At 37.6% G+C, this 13,965-nt stretch overlaps 1 protein-coding gene across 3 annotated transcripts; it reads right to left on the bottom strand.

Annotated features, from left to right (window-relative positions):
• Positions 1-514: 514 nt before the first annotated feature.
• On the bottom strand, positions 515-13,231 carry LOC139147920 (lysosomal protective protein-like). 3 transcript variants are annotated; one of them, XM_070719144.1, is made up of 12 exons: positions 13,094-13,231; positions 11,685-11,893; positions 9,888-10,050; positions 8,844-8,930; positions 6,078-6,233; positions 5,787-5,878; positions 4,828-4,918; positions 4,525-4,695; positions 3,799-3,941; positions 3,000-3,075; positions 2,551-2,739; positions 515-1,551 (listed from the first exon to the last, which is right to left on the bottom strand). In XM_070719144.1, the coding sequence occupies exons 2-12, from the start codon at positions 11,858-11,860 to the stop codon at positions 1,468-1,470; spliced, it is 1,428 nt and encodes a 475-aa protein (XP_070575245.1). In that variant the 5' UTR covers positions 11,861-11,893; positions 13,094-13,231; the 3' UTR covers positions 515-1,467. The 3 variants fall into 3 exon arrangements, with proteins under 3 accessions (XP_070575245.1, XP_070575246.1, XP_070575244.1); XM_070719145.1 differs by having other exon boundaries at positions 11,685-11,914; positions 13,094-13,216; XM_070719143.1 differs by lacking the exon at positions 13,094-13,231 and adding an exon at positions 12,641-12,908.
• Positions 13,232-13,965: the final 734 nt, after the last annotated feature.

The following is a 13,965-nucleotide window of genomic DNA, read 5'->3' as shown; positions in this document are numbered from 1 at the left end:
TATATGTGAATGGGCTCCAGCAGAGACTACGATGTCACTTGCATCCCTTTAAAAGTCAATCAGTCAAATTTGTATTTACACTGGAGCTCCATCGTGAACAAGTCACATGAGGGCTATTTTGATTGACTTTTAAAGGGTCGCCAGTGACGAATATGGTCTCTGCTGGAGCCAATTCACATCTAAATGTACAGGTTTGCATTCTAGTGTTTAAAGTGGACCAAATGACTAGAAAGAGAATGGACGAAGGCGGAAAGACAACGTTGAGATGCTAGACAAAATTTTACAGATATTGGGATCAAACTTCTCTTGTTTCTTGTTTTGTCACATAACATACTGGTACTCACCATGAGTGATTTCCCTTTAACCCATTTAATGCCCAAAGCTGGCTATAATAGCACTCATTTATGACAGTTGTATACTTGTGCACATTTTACACCATATATACAACACAGGCAATGTGTTTCCATGTCAATCCTACCAATGAGAACACAAAGTCCAACAGCACACCATCAAAGAAGGATTTCTTTCCTGTTTAATATAAACTTGAGCATAGATTACATTTCACAAGGCATTGTGTTGTACCTTAACTTTAGCAAAATCTTTATGGTGAATTGTTGCTGTCCTGAGTTGAGTCCATTACTTGGAAAATACATCCATCTGTACATAAACCACAGTGGCAACATGTAAAATGTCAAATTAGCAAAAATTCAGCGCCAGATATTTATTAATTTCAAAGCTTGGAAACTTCAAAGATTTCAATGCACACTACAAATGCAGAGTCCTAACTTCAAAGAGGTCTGATAATCCAAAGGTATTCTCGGAACAAAATAATTTTCATCAGTTATGAGAGAAAAAAATGTACAAAGAAAGGTAGAAAAATAGGACTGTCTTTGTTTGACAGGAAGAATGGGTACCTTTATTTGTGACCAGCCTGCTATAACCAAAGTGAAAATAAGCGTTGTACTCCATCCATTCTATTAATGTGTATGCACATATTCCAGACTATTTGATTCTTTTTATTGAATTTAAAATAATCAAAAAATTGCATGTCAATTGGGAAAATTAGATTTGGAATGTTTATATGATAACCAATATAACAGTTTGAAAAATTAAGTTCTGTAGGGATTCTGTTACTTCATTGGTTCCCAACAGAATGATAAAAGCAATGTATAAATCAAATGACAAGTAAATACAGTGTGATAGTTAAAATCATGGAAATTAAAAGCAATGACAGCAGTGCTTTAAGCAGAATTTATATCTATAACAATAGTTATTGAAACACACCTTGCATAAAAAGGGAGATTTGAATCAACAAATCAGTTCTGACCATATAAATTTATCGTTTTGCATAGCATTTCCAGTCTAAATAAATACAGAAGCACTGATGATTTCCTTTGACAAAACTATGAAATTACAACGAGACAGAAATACTAAATTTTGTAACATTTTTACATTCTATAATCATCTTTAGTAGGGTTTCTTTTCAATGAAATTGGTGATAAGTTGCTGCATTGCTTTACGTTTCTCCTGTGGTGCCAGGTGTCCTGCGCCCTGTAATATAACACAGACAAAGTTTGTTAATGGGCTGCAGTCATCATCAGCAACTCTCTCCAATTCATATACAGATACGTCCTTTGTGACAAATAAATGTTGCACAAAGTTACATTGAGAAGACTGCAAGTTAACCAAGTTATTGTGTTACGTTCAATAATATTACAATTTCGCATCTACATTTATTCGTTTCAACTAAACTTTTGCTAAAGAAATACATTCATTTCAAACAAGAATCTCTCATGCAGAATCTTCATGATCACAGCCCTTCCATAGGAAAGAGCAATCCTCTCCTATAGTAATCACTTGAGGGCGCTCTTACGTTTGTCCTTGCCTTCTCAGCAAAATTCTGACCCTTGTTGTAATGGGTGCTGCACAGGGTAAATGTCAAGTCAATCACAGACTCTTACACAGGAATATTCATGCTCACTTTTTAGAATTATTATTAAATGTACTTGAAACTTCAATTAGTACAGTGTTGGCCCTATCATGTCATTGAAAAGTATGAGAATAGGCTAAATTCTCATTGTGAAAAGGAGCGGGCCAGTCTGATCTTTCAAGTGAAATACACCTGGTACTTCCTAATCTATGTGAGTGTGATGTAAAGCTAGTACAGATTTCTCCCTCAATACATGCAATATACTGTTCTCTCACATCTGGCGGTCTTAAACTACGCTCCCATCAATCAAAATCATCGCTAGTGAATGTAGTTGTTTTTTTTTTACTGCAAGAATAATTATGACTGACAGGAATTATGTTCATTATGACTGATTTTAATACATACAACGGATATCGTAAAAGAAATTAATCACAACATTGTTGCTTAACACTCACTGAGACCAAAAGCAATGACTGCTGTAGAGACTTGTATCGTTCTGGTTCCCTCTCAAAGGTTAACATTGTTCCAACACACAACACACGAGTGTTACACAGGTGCAAAGATTGCAATTTTACTCTCTCACAGAGGTAAACACGAATGGTGGTGTAAACATAGCTTACCTTTACAGTTGCAAATGCAAGATTTTCAAATTCTTTGACAAACCCTGCAACCTGATCAGTGCCGTCATTGTAGAGCCACGGCCTGCGTTGAATTTGCTCTTCTAGATTGAGTTTTTCCACAAACCACTGATCACCAAGGAAGTTGCAGGCCATGTCAACATCACCGTTGTACACCAGTATGCGGTAATTCTACCAAAGGCAAACATTGCAGAGAATCGGTGAACTGAACTCAGAGTTAAAGCAGACCAGGGTATCAAGAACCACAGTTTGCGGCTTCAAAATATTACACGGTATTTTGGAAGCTTTGTTTTGAGATACATCTAACAATTCACTCACAACAAGGGACACAGTAAGATTTGGTGTGTTCACAAAAAGGTTGCATGTACTGCAAGTTCCATAATCTTCTTGATTTCAGACTTAAAGTATTGGTTAAAAACAGATTTACTCACGTAAGTGGCAAGAAGGGCCAGATATTGGGCTTGCATACTATCATAAAGCCTCTTATAAGTCGTAGTGACATCACCACTGAAAGGAAAACAAACATAAAATGATTATAATAATTTCATAATTTTTGTCAGGCTACGTGTGGATAGTATTTCCTCAATTGCCAGTATTATTTTCAGAACTGAGTACCAGGAGATCAAGATATGGACGCTCGCAATATTGGGAGAGTTTGTTTCAGAACAAGTGACCAGAACATCCCTTAAACCATCGTCCCTCTATGTGATAGAAAAACCATGCTTAAACAAAAGATGCTGATTAACAGAACTTGCATTTCACAAATTAACAAATTAACAAATGCTGACAAAAGGTAAAATTCAAAATTTGAATTCTTTCAAAAAAGGACATGCATGGGAAACAGAAATCTGATCTTGATGTTATCTGAAAGTCTCATTACATGAATTTTTAGGTGAATTCTTATAAATGATGAGAAATCAAGAGGAAAAGCTCACATCATATTCCTTGTCAGTCAACCAAAACAACATTGCATTAAATTATTATTTTTTTGCAAAAACAATACAGAATTTCTTGTTTTAATTATCTGAGATTGAGATTTTGAACAAGTAAATAATAGAAAATAAATGAACACAGTAAGGCATTTCCCTTCGAAAACTGAATAAACTGTCGGCATGGGCTTTCTTGAACTAATTTTTAATTACATCCTAAAAAGAAATTTTCAGTGTTTTTATTTCATAAGAGAGAGTGATATCTGCCTGATATCTTTCAATGAGTTGAAGAATCACTAACTTGCATATCTCCCAACCGGGTAGTCCATCTTTGATGTGCAAAGCCTGTTTGACATACGGATCATTGAGGTATGTGGTGACGGCTGTGGCATTGATGCATGGTGGTACCAGTTTCAACCTGTGTTTTGGAATGTATTTCAGCATCTGAAGGGTAATAAAAAAGAAGACAGAGAGTTTCAAAGAATTGTCACAGAGTATTTCAATGAAGAAATGCAGTCGTATTTGCTTAGGAGAATACTGTAGTTTCTTGCAAATCAGACTTCGGTGATCTGGCAGTCGAGTGGTCGTGCATGCATAGTCCTTCGTCCACAAAGCTACTGTTCCCACCAACCAACCCTTTACAATTTACAACAATAGGAGACAAACCACAAAGCTTCAACCATGGAGTGAGGAAGCAGGTCTTACAAAAGAAATATTAAACATGCTAACTGCACAAGTCTTTCCATCGAAGGATGTACCCAAGTGCCTCAGCGACCAAGACATCAATGCACTGGGCTTGTCTATTGGCCAATGTGAACTGCTCAGTTGGGCATGGATCAACTAAGGTGCAAAAGCGGCCACTGAAATGCATTCCTGAAGATAACTCAGTGCAGTCTGAAAAGTTTTAAAGCAGGGCATCCGGCACAGGCCATTCACAATAGTTACAATATCAGAAACAGCATCAGTTTTAATATGATTAATTTTCAGCTCCGTTCAGAAGAGTGAGAAGCATAATTAATGCACAAACCTCTTTTTCCTTCTTTTTGAAATCATATTCACTGAAGATGTGATCCAGACCGACAGTGTATCGGAAATAATCTTTCTGTACAGAGTTGCCCGGAACACCACCAGCACAATCTGCATAGAGGTTGTACACGTTCAGACCAATGCCACTGATGATGTAGTCAACTTGTTGAATCTGTGCAGGAAAATTAAAATCATTCATGAATATTATGTCAGGTACCATCATTTGTTTTATCTACAAGGGGAAAACAAGACATGAAATTTTTCAGTTCTTAGTAATTAAGATTACATCCACTAACTTACTTACCCCACTCATACAATCTATGTCAGTATTGTTGTAAAAATTACACTTGGTTCCATTGTTGGTGCAGCAATTTTGTTGTAGACTGCTCCAGAGGCTGTGAGAGAGACAGAACAATAGATTCATTATTGGTTTGCCCAACTAGATTTATACATAAACAGGAAGTCCTCTCTGTTTTACTTTATGATTTTTCTTGTGAGTGGCCAATGGCAGTTTCACTTTCAGATAAAACTAAATTGGGTAGTTTGTTGGGGAGGTTTCCTAAAGTCATAAAATCTCCTACAGTTTGCACTGAAAAGCGAGTTTTTTTGCACAAATACTTCAGAATATTTTTATCTTTTAAGAAAAAGTTAGTCGAGCATACATGTATTTGCATATGTAGAGTCATATCTGTCATGTCAGAGAAATGGCTGCTTCAACTTTGACTAGTCTCACCATCTGGTACCAAATCTCTGGATCGGAATGGATAGAGTGAATTCATTACAAAATACAGTTCAGGGTAAAAGGGATACATGACGGACTGACTGAACCAAAACTAGAATTTATTTGTAATCATCCATTATACTAAATTAAATATACTACAAAAAGGTTTTGCTGCCTCAGTTTCATCAAAATCGAAAATTTAATTTTTCTCCATGTACATGTACCAGGTAGTTAACATGAGGATGAAGGCCATTTTGAATGCCAGTATATCTGTCATTTGTTTCTCTGGTACCAAATTTACACAGTGACTCCTAAATTTTATTCTTGATTTGTTAAGAGAATGTTGAAAGTTTCCTTGACGAAAGCTTACTGATTAAGTTTTGAGGTGCATATAACCTGAAACCATACCAGATCAAAATAAGTTCTTGGTCGCCATGCCAGCATTGATATAATAAGGCACGTACATTACTGTATCAGTTTGACTAAAAAATTGTGGAAAATCAATGAGACATTGAACCAGCAAAATTACATAATTGAAATACCTTGTTCCAAAGAGACCGTGGTAGTAAGAAAAGTACACAATAGAATTTGACAAATCTTCAAAACTTGTGACACCATTACCGACTGCAAATCCCTGTAAGTTGGAAATCAGACAATGTGAAATTATTGCACAGTTTTTGAAGTATTGAGATTTACAAGAGCTGTTATGATTGTTCTTTCTTACTTTGTTAATACGAAATTTGCATTTGGAAGGTCATGCCTGTACGATACGTAAAATGTAAAACTCGTACAAAGGAAACAAGACATGTTCATGATATTCACATTTATCTCACCTGGAATTTGATGGCTGTGTCAGCCATGACCTTCACTGCCAGTGTTGGCACGTATATTCCTCCGTAACTTTCACCGAGGATGAAGAAAGGCAGTTTCGCAAAGTCAGGATAAAGTGCAAAGAAACTCTTCAGAGCTTGGTAATTGTCTTCTGCAACCTTAGAAAAAGTGTAAAAAATTAAGTTAGCGAACAAATTGCTAACAAAATCAAATCAAAGTAGTAATTGTAACAATTTTGGAGTTTTAAAAGATATGCAGTGGTAATTTCATATAAAGGACAGATCAAGTCAGGGTCTGATGGCGGGATCATGATTCAGAGTAGGTCTATTAAACAAAATCGTGCAGGGATATCTTCACGATGTCAAATCCTGTGAGTTGGCAGTTACACGTTTTACTTCATGTTTGGATAATATTAATGGAAAGAGTTGTCAGGGACAAGTCATCGTTGATGACACAGTCCCCACTTGTTAATGGGTACTTTGATTACAAGTCCTCAGAGAGGATAGAGTCCTCTTCATTAATTAGGTCTGTGATAAAAATACTTTGATACAGATGGCACTCAATGGCCAAGAATGAGTTCCATTTTGATGAAAACATAAAACCAATGTAGGCCACCATCCTAAAGTTCATAAAATGTATGTATAAAATGTATATAATATGTATTACATAAGTCAATGTCCATGTACCAACTTTGAATAAGATCAGTTGAGACTTGCCAGAGTTATGGCTCTCGACATGAAACAACCATAACAAAATTGCCACCATGTGGCCATATTTGACCACCTCGTGAAACCAATCGACATACATATGTATATAAATAAGTCAATGTCCTTGTACCAACTTTGAATAAATTCGCTTGATACATGTCTGTGTTATGGTTCCGGACATGAAAAAATCTGAAAAACAATGGCCACATGGCGGCCATATTGGATTGTATCACAAACAAATCAATGTGCATATGTATGACATAGGTCAATGTCCTTGCACTAAGTTTGAATAAAATTGGTGAATAAAATTGTACGTGTCCAAAGGACGTGAACAAATTGTAACAAAATGGCTGCCATGCAGCCATGTTGGATCATATCATGAAACAAATGACGTACATATGTATGACATAGGTTAATGTCATTGTACAAACTGTGAATAAAATCGGTTGAGATATGCCTGAGTATTATGGCTCTGTACATGAAAAAATCGTAACAAAATGGCCACACGGCAGCCATATTGGATCATATCACAAAACAAATTGACATGCATATCTATGACATTGGTCAATATTCTTGTACCAACTTTGAAAAAATTGGTTGAAACATGTCTGAGTTATGGCTTTGTACATGACAAAATCGTAATAAAATGGCCGCCTTGCGGCCATATTGGATTGTATCACAAAACAAATTGATGTGCATATGTATCACATAGGTCAATGTCCTTGTACCAACTTTGAATAAAATCGGTTGAGATATGTTTGAGTTATGGCTCAGTACATGAAAAATTGTAACAAAATGGCCACACGGCAGCCATATTGGATCGCATCACAAAACAAATTAATGCGCATATCTATTACAGTGGTCAATATCCTTGTACCAACTTTGAAAAAATCGGTTGAAACATGTCTGACTTATGGCTCAGTACATGAAAAAATTATAATAAAATGGCCGCCTTGCGGCCATATTGGATCGTATCATGAAACAAATCGACAGGTTTATCCATGACATTGGTCAATGTCCTTGTACCAACTTTGAATAAAATAGGTTGAAACATGTCTGAGTTATGGCTTTGTACATGAAAAAATCGTAATAAAATGGCCGCCTGGCGGCCATATTGGATCATATCACAAAACAAATTGACATGCATATCTATGACATTGGTCAATATTCTTGTACCAACTTTGAAAAAATTGGTTGAAACATGTCTGAGTTATGGCTTTGTACATGACAAATCGTAATAAAATGGCCGCCTTGCGGCCATATTGGATTGTATCACAAAACAAATTGATGTGCATATGTATCACATAGGTCAATGTCCTTGTACCAACTTTGAATAAAATCGGTTGAGATATGTTTGAGTTATGGCTCAGTACATGAAAAAATTGTAACAAAATGGCCACACGGCAGCCATATTGGATCGCATCACAAAACAAATTAATGCGCATATCTATTACAGTGGTCAATATCCTTGTACCAACTTTGAAAAAAATCGGTTGAAACATGTCTGACTTATGGCTCAGTACATGAAAAAATTATAATAAAATGGCCGCCTTGCGGCCATATTGGATCGTATCACAAAACAAATCGACAGGTTTATCTATGACATTGGTCAATGTCCTTGTACCAACTTTGAATAAAATCGGTTGAAACATGTCTGAGTTATGGCTTTGTACATGAAAAAATCGTAATAAAATGGCCGCCTGGCGGCCATATTGGATCGTATCACAAAACAAATCGACGTGCATCTGTATGACGTATGAAGTAATCCTTGTACCTAGTTTGAATGAAATCGCTCCTTGCATCTCTGAGATATCTGCGTGAACGGACGGACGGACGCACGGACGCACACACGCACGCACGGACGCACACACGCACGGACATGACCAAACCTATAAGTCCCCCCCGGACGGTGTCCGTGGGGACTAAAAATGTTGTAAAAGGTGTAGGCAATATGCTCTATGCAATACCACATGCATAGTCCAGTCCACCTGTCTCTCTGTCACTTCCTCAAGTGATGTAAATTTCATCATCCGTTGGTCATGTGATGGTCATATGACCTACCTGGTCATCATCAGTTGTATAATTGCCATCATCAGAGTAAGAGAATCCCACACCAGCTGGTGATTCCAAGTAGATTACACTGGCTTTCTGTGGAAAGAGAAAAATGTATATCCATGGGGTTTGATCATCTTATTTTGGATATTTTGTGGTCAGTGGTGCCAGTCAACATTATTGGACACAAACTTTTGGATATAAACCAATATAAAAAGGTTTTCCTGTTCGCCCTTGCTATGTACTCTGTCTCTGATGATATTGGCACCCTGTTTGAGCATACTTCAAAGCATTTGGAAAGTTTGTAACGGTAGACATAAAATACTTTTACATGCATCAAACAATGTTACAATGAACAAGACAATGTTACAAGTATGACACAGCCTTGCAAAGTTTATCTGATTACGTACATTTCACTACATACGCTAGATGTACAGTAGGCATCGTCAAGGTTACTCTACCTTTAAGATGATTTCCCCTAATTAACAAGTAATTATGCGTTCATCAGTGCTGCAGTGTTGATTCTTATGAATATTCATAATAATCATGAATATTCATTGATACTAACTGGTGTCATGAGTGATTGCGATGCGTACCATGGGCGCACTCGTAATCACAGCCACTTTGATTTTGACATGACCCCTAACCCTACTGACTCCCTAGATTACTCATGATTAATGCAAAATCTTGTCTGCATCAACTGATCGTCACTCATTAATAATGCCTGGTGAGGAAAATTCAAAAGTTGTTTCAAAATGAAAGGACACGTATAAGTACATGTCGCCAGGTTGCATCTGTTCTGTATATGACTTGATTCATACATTGAAATATTGTATTTCTTCATTCTTGAATAGCATCCACATTTACAGGAACGGACTTCGAGGTGAATGACTATGGTAAATCTGTTAAACACTGCAATTACTGCTGTGACTTTTGTCCAAGGTAGTTTATAAGATTCATTTTTATCTGTATGTTTCCACAGATAAAGAGTGGTGACAAATATAGAGAAATTCACATTCATGTGAGGCGTTCTGCTTGCTCAGGGCAACTCACCATGTTCCAACTGTATTCATTGTATTGTAAATTGACACCATCGGGTTGTATGATGTAAGGACCATGTTCTGATAGAAGTCCATCCAATGAACTGCAGCCTGGACCTCCGTTTAACCAAAGGATGACTGGATCTGCCGTTGGCTTATTCTGGGATTCAACAAACCTGTAGAAATTTTGAAGAAATCCGATAAAGCAGTTGCATCAAACCACCCACGTATGTCATGTTGGTTTATATGTTGTATGTTTAAGCAATAAAGCACATCAAGCGATGGTATACAACAAGAGTTTGACTAGTTCACGACGTATATGCACGAGCGATAGCAAGTGCATGAAGTGAACTGGTCAAAATAGAGTGGTATACCGTCGCTGGGTGTGATTTATTGCTATTATATCATAACAGTATATTGAAATTCTGGTGTGGAACGTCAAAAATGGATTTTTGCTCAAGCCAAGAGCTCGCGCGTATGCCAGCCGTGGTATATCGCGAATATACCATGATTCTTTTGCATCTCGACCAATCAGATAGCTGTATTTGTGCCATTGATATACTGGTATGATATAATTTAGGATAGTGCATGCCTAAAAAGTGAAGGACTTTAACTTTGGCTCAATCTTTCTTCAATCAAACTTTCAACCATATCTGTCCCCGAGGTGCAGTCTACCTTAAGGTATTCGGTCACCTATTTTTTTATTGCCAATAACAGATTTTACGTAGGTGGCCACTTTTTAAAAAGGGCCCCTCCACAAAACCAGCCATGGCATACTTAGCAGCGTAGACAACTACCATGTTCTTTGACGTATCAAATATGGAGGACCGACAGCTACAGGTGTTACGGGGTAGTACGCTAAGCCTCGCCCCTTTACCATATATGGAATATGCAAATTTACGGTAACCGTGTACCTTAAAAGCAGTGTACAAAGTCTTCCACAATGTCACGTTTCAGAGACAGGTCACATGAATTTATTGAAGAGCTTTATTACCACGTGTTGCAAATGTAGCAAATACACTTATATATATTGAATGTATACAATGAAATTACTTTAATAATCATAACAAATTTCAGACCTTCTCATGATTCAAATGTCATTCCAACACTAGCAGTGGTCATTGTGTGCACACCTTATACACAGCTGGTGTGTTTACATACTGATGACATTGACATCACACATATTCATGCGTGGCAAGAGTATGACATAATTAACACACAGAACTGGCAAAAGTTGCACAGAATATTAATAGCGTAAGGTCACAGCCACAGTCCCTTGGTTGATCTTTCAACAAAGTAGCTGAAAGGGACAAAGCTTGTCACTTTTGTATACTATTTAGTAATGCAACACAGGGAATGGTCATTGAAAAAACTCAGCTTAAGCCCTGCTTTGAAAGACCAATGGTATAATTTCTTATGGCTACAACTTAGAAATACATGCTAATGCAACTACAAGCTGCTGTACCAAACTGTAAACCATGGTGTACAGTCCAGTGTGGCAATACCCGAGTTCAATGTCCATTATATCACAGCTCACCAATATTTGGGTTCATGGTGAATTTTAATGATGAACTTCACTTGTTCTTTACATGAAAATTGGAAAAAAATTGAGTGACTGTGGCTATTTGTAATGATGACACATGATAATTCATTTACATGTTGATCGTTTCACCACGTATTCAGTTATTGCTAACAAACCAGCTACACTCAAGGACAAAAGGTTATGACATACACTATTGTACAGTGCACTGTGATCAGTACAGGGCAACAACTGGACATCAGAAATGAGGGACTCTGTCCATACACTCACCAATAGTGGAGCATCTTTGTACCTGTTGCCTTCAGGTAACCTGAGTAGTGCTTAAAGCTGGGTTGTTTTTGAAGTCCTGGCAGGTAAGTAATTTCATCGGTGTTTTTGAGACTTTGGACGCCCAGGGCCAGCCAAATATTGCACAGGGAAATCACAAACACAATGGATTTCATCATGTTTACCCTGCTGTAAGCCTCTGTAATGTAAATCTGGAAGACAGTAAAACAACTCTGTAATGGAATGTAAAATAATGAACAATTATTCATGAAATAAGGCAGAAAGAATCACTTTGAGAATTTCTCTATGACTGTACTGCCTATCAAATCATTCAACATGAACCTTACTCTGTAACATATGGTTCAAGAATTTTGCATTGAGCACATGTTATTTTTATAACTTGCTATGTAGGTGGCCTATAAAATAAATATACATATTCCTTGCTAATTAATGATATTGTCCCACAAATGAATCACTCATTCACTGGGTCCAGATTAACATTCAGTATCGGATATCACAGATGTACAGTATTGACAAGCTGAATTCACAGCATTTGGGACCTATGTTAGGAGTAGAATAAGAACACCATAAAAAAATACTGGAAAGCACATCAAAAGTTCTGACTGATGGAGAGTTTGGCTACGAGAGGAGGGAGAAAAGGGTCATTCCTTTGATGAGGATTGTACATCAGTCCCTACTGCCATATTTTTGCTGTCATATTCAGCACAACTGCATGACATAAAACATTGTGTACGTGTCCTGTTTGACGATGTTGTAATACATGGCAATGTTGTTGTGCTAGGCACCGTCACTCCTCCGTGTGCTGGGTCAATTGATCAAGGTACCATCATGAAAATATCTATCTACCTATGCATGAACTGACCATACAATATCAGACAAGAAGGCATGCTGGCCTTATGTCTAGCCAACCACACTAACAGAATTGAAAAGTACATTACCAACTTCACTGAAGAAAAATCCACGCCAAGATACTTTCTAGTGTCGAGGAAACGCCTCCTACATTTATATATTGTACTCTGATACGATGTCGTGAAGGACATGTATATGTACTGTAAACAATCTGTTTCCTGATATTCTCGACGCCCTTGCTTGCGGCTAAACAGCTACATTCGCTTACTTTATGGTGGTATTCGCTTCATAGAATCGCGCAGGGAGATACGCAGATAGTACAGAGATTACTATTCCCAGGGAAACACGGTCTCATGCCGTTTGCGGGTCTTCAATTCGAAACCGGAACATGCGGAAGGCATGCTACTTGCTACCCTGTACACTTTGTCAAGCTCGATAGCGATAACGCTTGCCCTACTCTTGGACTTATCACTTGCATGTTTCAAAACTAAGCGAATAAACACGCCTTTCGCAACGTCAAGCGTATATTGCCTCTTTCTTACCTTAAGTATGATAAATACCGGGACTCAGAACCACGCGCTGACGCCAAACATAAGAGCAAATTGCAAGATACGTATACAAGGTCGCCAAAGGTGAATCAGCTGAAAGTCAGGTGACATTGACGCGCAAAGACTTGTGGGTAGTTTATAGAAGTTGCGACGCGTTGATGAAGAGATCTGGTAGGTCGCGCGCGTACTCGTGACTTTCAAAGTCGCGGAAAATGCGCGATGGGTTGTGCCATGTGTATGACCAGCCGACGACAGCGAAGTCATTTTTCAAAGATGCAAAGTGCATGCTGAAAGCAACACGTCGTAATTATTTTGAACGAAATGATGTTAAAGTGCTGAAAGTGGTCAGTAGGCCTATATAATTTGCCGAAAACTTCCAAACAACGAAACCTTGCGAAAGAACGTGTTTGACTTCAACTCTGTTTGGCTAGATTAATATTACACTGAAATTTAGACCCATGAAAAACTACCCCAGAGGGCACCATGTATACTTATACAGACTAAAGCCTACCGGCACCGACTAATTGACAAACTCCCACTGATGTTTATCTCCTTTATAGCTGTCTACCATGCACACATAAAATGAGAGCTAATATTTGCTATAAATGTGCACATATGGCATGTTGTAGGCTATACTCTTAATGTGGTACCTTAGGCAGTAAAATAATAACAATAAAAAATATAACATATGATTAAAATTGCCTTCATTCTTGGCAGTACAGATGACTGGCTCTAGCCGTAAGTATACAACTAAACTCTCGGTCAGTCAGCAGAACTGTGAATCAACAGAATGAAAAGAATATGGAACTCTGAAACATTAATAATAGACAACACATGTAATTTGAGTAACAATGCAAATGCTTTGG

This window comes from Ptychodera flava, chromosome 13, assembly GCF_041260155.1.
Source record: "Ptychodera flava strain L36383 chromosome 13, AS_Pfla_20210202, whole genome shotgun sequence".
NCBI lineage: Eukaryota > Metazoa > Hemichordata > Enteropneusta > Ptychoderidae > Ptychodera > Ptychodera flava.
Note: the sequence above shows the minus strand (reverse complement) of the source record. Positions and strands in the feature narration are given on the sequence as shown.